This window comes from Macaca mulatta, chromosome 16 (genome assembly GCF_049350105.2).
Source record: "Macaca mulatta isolate MMU2019108-1 chromosome 16, T2T-MMU8v2.0, whole genome shotgun sequence".
Lineage (NCBI taxonomy): Eukaryota > Metazoa > Chordata > Mammalia > Primates > Cercopithecidae > Macaca > Macaca mulatta.
In genome coordinates this window covers 91,635,575-91,647,587 of record NC_133421.1, presented here as the reverse complement: position 1 = coordinate 91,647,587, position 12,013 = coordinate 91,635,575, and the positions used below count along the sequence as shown (strand labels likewise).

Below are 12,013 nucleotides of genomic sequence, written 5' to 3'. Positions count from 1 at the left end.
GGAGGTTGAATGGTGGCTCCCCCCAAAAAAGACAGGTCAATGTCCTAACCCCCAGGAAGTCTGAACATCTTACTGGGTATCCTGGTCTTTGGAGATGTAATGATAAATCATTCTGGATTATCCAAGAGGATCCAAAATCCAAAGACAAGGGTCTTCCAATGACAAGGGTCTTCCCAAGACACAGAGAAAACAGGAAAAGGCCACAAGAAATTGGAGACAGAGAGCAATCCGGCCACAAGCCAAGGAATGGGAAGCTGGAAGAGGCAAGAGGGATTCTCCCTTAGGGCATTCGGAGAGAGTGTGGCCCTGCCAAGACCTTGGGTCTCCAGAGCTGGGAGGCAATATATGACTGTTTAAAACCACCTGGGGGCTTTTCCAAGTGAGAGCCAGTATATTCAGGGGGCAGGGGCACAGATATACTCAGACCCTGCCGCTGAGCTGCAGCAAACTCACTTCAGATCATATTCACAGGGGTTGAAGTCCTGTCGCCGGCACGTGTCCTCCAGAACCTGGGGATGAGATGAAAGGACCGTGAACCACTGAGTGCGCAGGGCTGGCGGGCGCGGTGGGCCAGGCCAGCCAAGAGCACTCAGCTTCCTGGTGAGCCAGGTGGCTCTGCTCAGGCAAAGCCAAGCACAAGACCACACTATGGACGGTCCCTGCAACAGCTGCAGGCTCTCACCTGCAAATCCTGTCCACTCTCTCTCCCTTCCTCACCATCCCCTCAGTTTTGTAGGAAAACTCCGCTCAGGGTTCCCCTGCAGTACCGCAACACGGGCATCTTCCTGGCACACACCCTGGGCTCTCCTTCAAACCCTGTAGTTCTGCAACCTGCCTTAAACCTGCCCAGCACAGGCCACCCCTTGGCTCTGGCACGGTTCTGTACACCTGCTCCCACTGCCTGCACCTCCTCCGCCCCTCTTCTCCATGAGCCAAAGCCGTGGCCCTGGCACCAAGGGGTCCCGCGCAGTCTCTGCGGGAGTGCCCCACTTCCGCACTCTGCATGCCTGGCACCAACAGCCTCCTGGCTGCACCCTTCACCTGCCCAGGCCCGGCGACCCCACGCCGTGGGCTGCTCCCGCAAACTCCGAGTCGTGTGCACCTTCGGGTCCTCATGGTCCCCCACGCAGTAGAGGCTCAGTAAATACTTTTTTTTTTTTTGAGACGCAGCCTCGCTCTGTCTCCCAGGCTGGAGTGCAGTGGCGCGATCTCAGCTCACTGCAAGCTCCGCCTCCCGTGTTCACGCCATTCTCCTGCCTCAGCCTCCCGAGTAGCTGGGACTACAGGCGCCCGCCACCACGCCCGGCTAATTTTTAAAAAAATTTTTTAGTAGAGACGGGGTTTCACCGTGTTAGCCAGGATGGTCTCGATCTCTTGACCTCGTGATCCACCCGCCTCGGCCTCCCACAGTGCTGGGATTACAGGCGTGAGCCACCGCGCCCGGCCAGTACTTTCACATGTAATTGATTCGAGGTCACAAGGTGCCCGACTAAAAGCGCAGTGCGTGACTCGGCAAAAATAGCTTCCAGGCCCCACGGCCGGGACATTTGCCACCGCGCAACCCGGGCTCCCGCTCCGGGGGCACCCCGGGATGGGAACGCGGGTCTAGGGCTCCACTCTTCCCTCTTCCCGGAGCCCTCGCGAGCTGGGCTCGGCCGGGCGCTGAGTACTCGAGGGGGGTGAGACGCGGCGCCGTTCCTACCTCACCCCTGGGAGGGCTCGCCACCCGCCCCCCACTTGGGACCCCCGGGACCCCCGCGGAAGCGCAGGTGCCCGCGAGCAGGGGGCGGGGCCGCCGCGCAGGAGGCCGCTCATTGGCCGCCGAGGCCCCGCCCCCGAACACCCGAACGCCGACCGCAGTGGGCGGGGCCTCGGCGCGGCACCCCCCCCCCCCACCCGCCCACCCGTTCGCCACGGGCCGGCGGCCGCACCTGAAGCAGCACGGTGCTCGGCGTCACCTTCACCGTGTGGCGCCGGCCGTTCGGGGCCAGCACCGACACCGCGGAGCCTCCGCCGCCTGCCGGGGCCGCCATTTTCCGCTCACGTGACCCGCCGCCGGCCCGGCGTCAAACAACTTTATCGGCAACAGCCGGGACGCGCAGCCACGCGGCCTAGGGGCGGGGCCGCAGCGCGCTTCCGGGTCCCGCCAGGCCCCGCCTTTTCCCCGCCCACGGCGCACCGGCCCCGCCCTGGGGCCACCTAACCCCGCGCCAGACCAGGCGACCCGGAGAGCGCGGCTGACCTCTGCCTCTGAGAAGCGCGGCTCCGACGGGCTCGCCGGGGCCAGGCTGGGCCGGGGCTGGGCGCGCGGTCACCCCCAGTGAGCGGCACTGAGCCGCGGGGTCCCAGCCGTCCTCGCTTCCTCCCGGACCAGTCCCCACTTAGGTGCCCTGCTCTCCCCCTACCCTCCCGGCTTCCTCCACTCCAGCAGCTGAGCCTCTTCCCTGCGCACCTGTCCCTGTGGTCAGCGTCCACCTCCTGACCTTTATGCTTTGGGGCAGGCCCCCCGCCCCTGTACGAATCCTCCCTGGGTGTTGGGGGCTCGTGACCCTCAGTCTAGACCTGATTTCCTTCATCCTAAAATGGGAGTGCAATATCTGGCAGCCCTGCGGCTGCTGAGACGGTCCCTAAACCTGAGAGTAGGAAAGGCGGGAGACCGGTTTCAGAACCGTGGGGTGAGCGTACTTGAGTCTCACCGGAGCTCCTGCGGACCCACCCACAGGCATTCGAGGACTTCCCGCACCAACGCATGCTGAGGAGGGGCTTGGTGGAAGTCTCGGAAAACACCTTCATCCCTAGCCGCCGCAGCAGGGAAAGTACCTGGCCTCACTGCCACCAGGGCCACGTGCCACCAGCTCCAGGCTTTCAGAAGGAGCTGCCCTCCTGACTCGCAGCCGTCGAATGTGCTTAGCTCCCAGCACCTGGGCCAGTCATGGACAGCACTTGCACGTGTTCCCCCCACCCCGCCCCCTCCACGGCTCAACCGGGCCTGGTGCTCCTCTCTCCATGTGCCTGCCTGTCTCTGCGGACTCTTGGCCAGGGCTCAGATGCGCAGAAGCCTATGGAAGGGGGAACTGGTGCAGTTATCAGTCAATCCTCCCACAGTGCTGGGAGCCACCGCACCTGGCAGTCGTTGCTGAGTCTAAGGACACCCACCTCCTCTGCATGAGTGCTGTTGTGCCTTCCTGTCGATGACATATCCGTGTCACACACACACCTGTATGCTGGCAAACACGGACACCTATGTACATTGGAGAAACCTGGGGAAAGCCCCAGGTTAGCCACAGCCCTCCCATCCAGCCAGCCAGTCCCATGCCCTGTGCAACCTCAGAGCCTTACTGAACCACACATCACCTGGTGGGTTTTAATTCTTTAGTGGTGTTTTTGAAAAGTCTGTTCCTGGCCGGGCGCGGTGGCTCACGCCTGTAATCCCAGCACTTTGGGAGGCCGAGGCGGGCGGATCACAAGGTCAGGAGATCGAGACCACGGTGAAACCCCGTCGAGACCACGGTGAAACCCCGTCTCTACTAAAAATCGCGCCACTGCACTCCAGCCTGGGCGACAGAGCGAGACTCCGTCTCAAAAAAAAAAAAAAAAAAAAAGAAAAGTCTGTTCCTATTTTCCTTAGACTGTCCCACAGTCTGGATCCTTGGTTAAATGTTTGGGGCAATGGTGAAGGGAGGTGACAAGTCAGCAGGAGGTGCAGGACATCAGCGTGGCCATGAGTGAGGACATGAAGTTTAACCAGTGGTCAACTTCGGGTCTGCGAAATTCCTCCATGGTCAAGGTCTCTTGCTCCTTGTGGAGTAATTAAGGCATGTGTGAGGTCATTCTTTTAGACCACAAATATCAAGTTTTTCCAATAACCATTTGCCCAACAGTTTTAGCATCAGTTAATGAGTAGATTCATTGTTACACCGTGAAGCTGCAAAATCATGGCTTCCCAAGTTTATTGTTTCTTCTACATTTATAGGCACTTTCGGTCAACTTTCCCCTCCTTTAAAAAATGATCAAATATTTGGGAGGCTGAGGCAGGAGAATGGCGTGAACCTGGGAGGCAGAGCTTGCAGTGAGCCAAGATCACGCCACTGCACTCCAGCCTGGGCAACAGAGCAAGACTCTGTCTCAAAAAAAAAAAATTAAATATGGCCAGGCGCGGTGGCTCACGCCTACAATCCCAGCACTTTGGGAGGCTGAGTTGGGCAGATCACAAGGCCAAGAGATTGAAACCATCTTGGTCAACATGGTGAAATCCTGTCTCTACTAAAAAAAAAAAAAAAAGTACAAAAATTAGCTGGGCATGGTGGCGCGTGCCTGTTATCCCAGCTACTCGGGAGGCCGAGGTAGGAGAATCACTTGAACCTGGGGGAGGCGGAGGTTACAGTGAGCTGAGATCGCGCCATTGCCCTCCAGCCTGGGTGACGAGAGTGAAACTCCATCTCAAAAAAATATGTATATGTATATAATATTAATATGAACTCATGTATTTTTTTCATTTTCAGTCAGCATGCATTTTGATGCTCAAATTGGTCCAAATTGGGCCAGTGAGACCTCCTTTAAGCTGAGTCCTATGCTTTTTTTGATGGGAGGGATGACTTTTTATCCCAATATTATTTCAAACTTAGCTGAGCAAGGTGGCTCACACCTGTAGTCTTAGCTACTCAGGTAGCCGAGGCAAGTGGATTGCTTGAGCCCAAGTTCCAGCCGTAGTGAATCACTGTCTTACCTGTGAATAACTACTGCACCTCAGCCCCAGCAATATAGTACGATACCGTCTCAGAAAAGGAGAAGGAGAAGAAAGAAGAAGAAGGAGGAAGGAGGAAGAAGGAGAAGAAAAGTTTGCAAAAGCAGTATGAAGAATTCCTGTATATCTTTTTTTTTTTTTTTTTTTTTTTTTGAGATGGAGTTTCCTTCTGTCACCAGGCTGGAGTGCAGTGGCACAGTCTCAGCTCACTGCAACCTCTGCCTCCCGGGTTCAAGCAATTCTGCCTCAGCCTCTCAAGTAGCTGGGACTACAGGTGCGCACCACCACACCCAGCTAATTTTTTTGTTTTCTTTTGTTTTGAGACGGAGTCTCTCTCTCTTGCCCAGGCTGGAGTGCAGTGGTGCAGTCTCGGTTCACTGCAAGCTCCGCTTCCCAGGTTCACACCATTCTCCTGCCTCAGCCTCCCGAGTAGCTGGGACTACAGGCGCCCGCCACCATGCCAGACTAATTTTTTTGTATTTTTTAGTAGAGACGGGGTTTCACCGTGTTAGCCAGGATGGTCTCAATCTCCTGACCTCATGATCTGCCCACCTTGGCCTCCCCAAGTGCTGGAATTACAGGCGTAAGCCACCGTGCCCAGCCTAATTTTTATATTTTTAATAGAGATGGGGTTTCACCATGTTGGCCAGGCTGGTCTCGAACTCCCTACCTCAGGTGATCCACCTACCTTGGCCTCCCAAAGTGCTGGGATTACAGGCATGAGCCACCATGCCCGGCCTCCTGAATATGTTTTAGCCAGATAAATCAGTGTTTACATGTCACCCCATTTGCTTTATCATATTCTCTCTCTCTCTCTCTCTCTCTCCATATATATGTAAAAAACTTTTTCTGGCCAGGCACAGTGGCTTACACCTATAATCCCACCACTTTGGGAGGCCAAAGTAGGAGGATCATTTGAGCCTAGGAGTTTGAGACCACCCTGGGCAACATAGTGAGACTCCAGCTCTACAAGAAGTACAAAAGTTAGCTAGGCATGGTGGCATGTCCCTGTAGTCCCAGAGATTTGAAAGACTGAGGCAGGAGGGTCACTTGAGCCCAGGAGGTCGAGGCTGCAGTAAAGACATTGTGCATCTTTGCCACTAAATACTTCAGTTTGTGTATTTCCTAAGAATAAGGCCAGTCTCAGCCAGGCACCGGGGCTCATGCCTGTAATCCCAGTACTTTGGGAGACCAAGGCGGGTGGATCACCTGAGGTCAGGAGTTCAAAACCAGCCTGGCCAGCGTGAAACCCTATCTCTACAAAAAAGTATAAAAAGTAGCCGAGCATGACGGCGGGAGCCTGTAATTCTGGCTACTTGGGAGGCTGAGGTGGGCAAATTGCTTGATCCCAGGAGGTGGAGGTTATAGTGAGCCAAGATCATACCACTGCACTCCAGCCTGGGCAACAGAGCAAGACTCTGTCCAAAAAAAAAAAAAAAGGCCGGGCGCGGTGGCTCAAGCCTGTAATCCCAGCACTTTGGGAGGCCGAGACGGGCGGATCACGAGGTCAGGAGATCGAGACCATCCTGGCTAACACGGTGAAACCCCGTCTCTACTAAAAAAAAAATACAAAAAAAAAATCGCCGGGCGAGGTGGCGGGCGCCTGTAGTCCCAGCTACTCCGGAGGCTGAGGCAGGAGAATGGCGCAAACCCGGGAGGCGGAGCTTGCAGTGAGCTGAGATCCGGTCACTGCACTCCAGCCCGGGCTACAGAGCAAGACTCCGTCTCAAAAAAAAAAAAAAAAAAGAAGAAGGCCAGCCTCTTATATAGCCACCATAATTTCATACAAAATTGGGAAATCTAACATTGATATCATATTCTGAGTTAATCCACAGTTAATTGTCCAAGTGTGGACATCTTTCCTGCATCCTTTTGACATTTCCATTATTCTTTGGGCACCTCCTCCCTGCCCAAGCCCTGAAGTCAGCCATTTTTCAGAGAAACTCCAATCCCTTTTACAAGGAAATGGGATTTAGAGGCCAAGCTCTGGGTGCTGAATGTGCTCATGGCTACTGGGGTGTCACTGCTTTCTGGGCCCTCTCAGGGGACACGGTTAGTGTCATGAGTTCATCTGAATATTTCTAAGCCACACCTCAGCCTTCTCCCCCTTCTTCCCTCATTCCATATTTGTATTGGGTTGAATTCTATTAAATTGCCCTAATTGACCTTTTTTTCTTTTCTTTTTCTTTTGAGACAGAGTCTCACTCTATTGCCCAGGCTGGAATACAGTGTCACAACCTCGGCTCAATGCAACCCCCCACCTCCCGGGTTCAAGCGATTCTCCTTCCTCAGCCTCCTGAATAGCTGGGATTACAAGCGCCTCCCACCATGCCCAGCTAATCTTTGTATTTTTAGTAGCTATGGGGTTTCGCTATGTTGGCCAGGCTGGTCTTGAACTCCAGACCTCAGGTGATCCTCCCACCTCTGCCTCTCAAAAGTACTGGGATTATAGGTGTGAGCTACTGCACCCAGCTAATCATTTTTGATCTATAAAAAAATGACAAAACCTATATGGTTCAATCTAATACCTCCTTTGTCCACAGTGAGAACCCTAATTGTCAGTAAATCAATATATTTATTCATTTGGTTTGTTCTAAAATGCCCTCCAAATAGTTTCAGAAGTACTGTGGCAATCTTGCTATTAACAACAGACCTACTATGGAAATTTCAAGATCTCTTTGTAGCTATTTTTGTCCTTTAGAGTATGTCCCATTAGAGAAAAATAAGAGTATTGTGTTCAAAAGTTATTTGAATTAATTGGTGTTTTTTTGTGTTAGGTTAGGTTAGTGTATTATAGGCTTCTCCAGAGAAACAAAACCAATAGGATATGCATAGATATATACAAAAGGACAGCCTGGCCAACACGGGAAATCCCCATTTCTTTTTTTTTTTTTTTTTTTTTTTTTTTGAGACGGAGTCTCGCTCTGTCGCCCAGACTGGAGTGCAGTGGCACGATCTCGGCTCACTGCAAGCTCCGCCTCCCGGGTTCACGCCATTCTCCTGCCTCAGCCTCCGGAGTAGCTGGGACTACAGGCGCCCGCCACCACGCCCGGCTAATTTCTTTTTGTATTTTTAGTAGAGACGGGGTTTCACCGCGTTAGCCAGGATGGTCTCGATCTCCTGACCTCGTGATCCGCCCGCCTCGGCCTCCCAAAGTGCTGGTATTACAGGCTTGAGCCACCGCGCCCGGCCGGAAATCCCCATTTCTACTAAAAATACAAAAATTAGCCGGGCGTGTTGCCACACACCTATAGTCCCAGCTACTCGGGAGGCTGAGAGAAGAGAATCACTTGAACCCGGAAGGGCAGTGAGCCAAGATCACACCATTGTACTTCAGCCTGGGTGACAGAGCAAGACTCCATCTCAAAAAAAAAAAAAAAAAAAAAAGAGGAAATGTATTATGGGAATTGGCTCAAATGATTATGGAGGCTGAGAAAGAAGTCCTGTGATCTGTTGTCTGCAAGCTTGAGACAGGAAAACCAGTGTATTATAAACCAGTGTGTAACTGAATACTCAAACCAGTGTAAAACTCAATACCCCAAACCAGTGTATAACCCAATACACTGGTTTATAATATAATTTAATTCAATCCAAGTCTGCAGGTCTGAGAACCAGGGAAGCGAGAGGTGTAACTCCCATCCTGAAGCCCAAGAAGTGTAGGATGGGCGGCTGGTGTAAGTCCTGGAGTCCAAAAGCCTGAGAACCAGGTTGCCCTTCTCCAATGTCCAAGGGCAGGAGGATGGATGTCCCAGCTCAAGAAGAGAGAATTTGTCCTTCTTCCACCTTTTTGTTCCATTTGGGCCCTCAACAGATTGGATGATTCCTGGCCGCTGTGGTGAGGGTGGATCTTCTTACTTGGGCCACTGATCCAAATGCTAATTTCTTCCAGAATCACCCTGCCATGAGGTTTTACTAACTCTCTGGGTACCCCTTAGCCTGGTCAAGTTGACACATAAAATTAACCATTATAGTCAGGTTAGGTTCATTTAACAATTTGATACGTAGTTAGGTTAGGTTTATTTATTTTGGTTTTTACTAAATTTGGGGGTTTCTTTTTTTTCTTCATCCTTTTTATAGTGCTATATTTTCATTATTCAAAATGTTTATTTGGGCCGGGCGCGGTGGCTCAAGCCTGTAATCCCAGCACTTTGGGAGGCCGAGACGGGCGGATCACGAGGTCAGGAGATCGAGACCATCCTGGCTAACACGGTGAAACCCCATCTCTACTAAAAAATACAAAAAAAAAAAAAACTAGCCGGGCGAGGTGGCGGGCGCCTGTAGTCCCGGCTACTCGGGAGGCTGAGGCAGGAGAATGGCGTGAACCCGGGAGGCGGAGCTTGCAGTGAGCTGAGATCCGGCCACAGCACTCCAGCCTGGGTGACAGAGCGAGACTCCGTCTCAAAAAAAAAAAAAAAAAAAAAAATTATTTGATTCAGGCAGGATGTGGTGACTCATGCCTGTAATCCCAGCACTTTGGGAGGCCAAAATGGGTGGATCACCTGAGGTCAGGAGTTCGAGACCAGCCTGGCCAACATGATGAAACACCACCTCTACTAAAAATATAAAACTTAGCTGGGCGTGGTGGCGCATGCCTGTAATCCCAGCTACTCTGGAGGCTGAGGCAGGAGAATCACTTGAACCCGGGAGGTGGAGTTTGTGGTGAGCTGAGATCACGCCACTGCACTCCAGTCTGGGTAACAGAGTGAGACGCAGTCTCAAAAAATATATATATATATACACACACACACACACATATATATGTGCATGTATATATACTTATATGTGTGTATACATACATATGTGTATATGAATATATATGCGTGTATATATCTGTGTGTGTGTATAGATACATATATATGTGTATATATTTGATTCCAAAGTATAAAGACATGGCCTGACCTATTTCTTCTCCCACTCATCCCAATGGAAAACCATTTTCTTTTTTTATTTATTTTTATTTTTTTATTTTTTATTTTTTATTTTTTTTCATTTTTTAATTTTTTTTGAGACGGAGTCTCGCTCTGTCGCCCAGGCTGGAGTGCAGTGGCCGGATCTCAGCTCACTGCAAGCTCCGCCTCCCGGGTTCACGCCATTCTCCTGCCTCAGCCTCCCGAGTAGCTGGGACTACAGGCGCCCGCCACCTCGCCCGGCTAGTTTTTTTGTATTTTTTAGTAGAGATGGGGTTTCACCGGGTTAGCCAGGATGGTCTCGATTTCCTGACCTTGTGATCCGCCCGTCTCGGCCTCCCAAAGTGCTGGGATTACAGGCTTGAGCCACCACGCCCGGCCAGAAAACCATTTTCTTTTGTTTTCTCTTTTTAGAGATGGAGTCTCGCTCTGTTGCCCAGCCTCCTGGAGTGCAGTGGTGAGACCACAGCTCACTGCAGCCTCAAACTCCGGCCTCAGCCTCCTGAGTAGCTGGGACTACAGGCACACACCACCACACCTGGCTTTTTTTTTTTTTTTTTTTTGAGATGGAGTCTCGCTCTGTTGCCCAGGCTGGAGTGTAGTGGTGCTGTCGGCTCACTGCAACCTCTGCCTCCTGGGTTCAAGCAATTCTCCTGTGTCAGCCTCCTCAGTAACTGGGATTACAGGTGTGCACCACGACACTGGGCCAATTTTTGTGTTTTTAGTAGATGGGGTTTTACCACGTTGGTCAGGCTGGTCTCGAGCTCCTGACCTCATGATCTGCCTGCCTCAGCTTCCCAAAGTGCTGGGATTATAGGTGTGAACCACTGCGCCCATCCAAGAAAACCATTTTCATTAACTTCTAGGGTAGCCTGCTTGTTCTTCTTTTTGCAAAGATGAGCAAATTCCTGTGTCGGGTGCCAGGTGGGCACATACGTAGATTCTTTTTTTTTTTTTTTCTGAGACAGAGTCTTGCTGTGTTGCCCAGGCTGGAGTGCAAGAATAGTGGCGTGATCTCGGCTCACCGCAACCTCCACCTCATGGGTTCAAGCGATTCTCCTGCCTCAGCCTCCAGAGTAGCTGGAATTATAGTCACCCACCACCACACCCGGCTAATTTTTGTATTTTTAGTAGAGATGGAGTTTTACCATGTTGACCAGGCTGGTCTCGAACTCCTGACCTCAAGTGAACCACCGACCTCAGCCTCCCAAAGTGCTGGGATTACAGGCGTGAGCCACCACACCCAGCCAGATGTAGATTCTTAACCTCTCTTCCTCCTTATACAACAGGTGACCACAGGATACCACAGTCTCTTTTGCTGTTGTCACTGCAGCCCACGTTTTCAAAGATTTATGCATGATCCCACCTGCAGCCACCTGTGACTCCACTCTTCTCCACCATGCACTAAGTCAACAGCACAAAGTGCTCACTGCTGGATGTTGCAAGGGAAGTCACAGTGTCCAGGTGTGGAATGGTCCAGGCATGAGGTCCAGCCCCCTACCTACACTGAACTGAACTTTGACCTGGTCTGTGCTGGCCTCCAACATAGAGCTTGCCTGCCCAGGCCTCGGATCCTCACCTGTAGCACCCGCCAGACAGGTGAGTGGACCCTGACTTGGCACAGGAAGGCCAAGAGGTCATTGCAGGCAGTGAGTCCCTGGTGGGCTGCAGGAAGCCTGAGCTGGGCCAGAAGATGAGTTTGGGTTCCTCCCCGCAGGCTGCACAAAGTCAATCCCACGGCTGACCCGGCCCCTGCCAGGCCCACTGAATGCCCAGCACAGGGGCTGTTTTCTGCCTGGCTTTCCCGTCTTCCCTTCCCGTCACCCTGTCAGGGAGCTCCTTGAACAGCTACTTTTTATCATCTGCCTCTTCCAGAAGACAAGCCCTACAAAGGCACACCTGCTATCCCAGCCCCATCTTCCCACACCTGGGACGGGGCTCAGGCGAGTAAATGGGAAGTGGTCATGGAACCTTCCTGTGGCTCATGGAGCTGGCTAACTTCTGGCCTCAGTCAGTGGCCTCCAGGCAGGATGGATACCTGGGCAGGTTCACAATCCCACCTCAGGGCCAGGCAGGGTGGCGCACCACTGTAATCCCAGCATCTGGGGCGGCTAAGGGGGAGGATCATATGAGCCTGAGTTCAAGCCCAGCCTGGACAACATAGTGAGACCCCATCGCCACAAAAAAAATTAAAAAGTGTGGTGGTACACACCTGTAGTCCAAGGTACCCAGGAGGCTGAGGCAGGAGGATCACTTGAGCCCGGGAGTTCAGGGCTCAGGCAGTGATCGCACCACTGCACTCCAGCCTGGCAACACAGGGTAGGACCTTGTCTCTAAAAATAATAACAACAAAAGAATCGCC

General features: G+C 52.4%; 1 protein-coding gene across 33 annotated transcripts in view; it reads right to left on the bottom strand.

The window, feature by feature from the left end:
• The window catches only part of ASPSCR1 (ASPSCR1 tether for SLC2A4, UBX domain containing), a 43,604-nt gene extending 41,553 nt beyond the window's left edge, over positions 1-2,051 (bottom strand). For 20 of the 33 annotated variants that reach the window (XR_013407462.1, XR_013407461.1, XR_013407463.1 and 17 more), the window contains exons 1-2: positions 1,932-2,051; positions 454-509 (exon numbers count right to left, since the gene is read on the bottom strand). Coding sequence is in view for 16 of the 33 variants with exons in the window: in XM_077973257.1 (XP_077829383.1) it covers positions 454-509; positions 1,932-2,033 (158 nt within the window). In the remaining 17 variants the exon portion in view is untranslated. Of the gene's footprint in view, positions 1-453; positions 510-1,041 lie in introns of all 33 variants that reach the window. The other 13 variants (XM_077973273.1, XM_077973277.1, XM_077973275.1 and 10 more) reach the window with 6 other exon arrangements.
• Between the last annotated feature and the right edge of the window lie 9,962 nt (positions 2,052-12,013).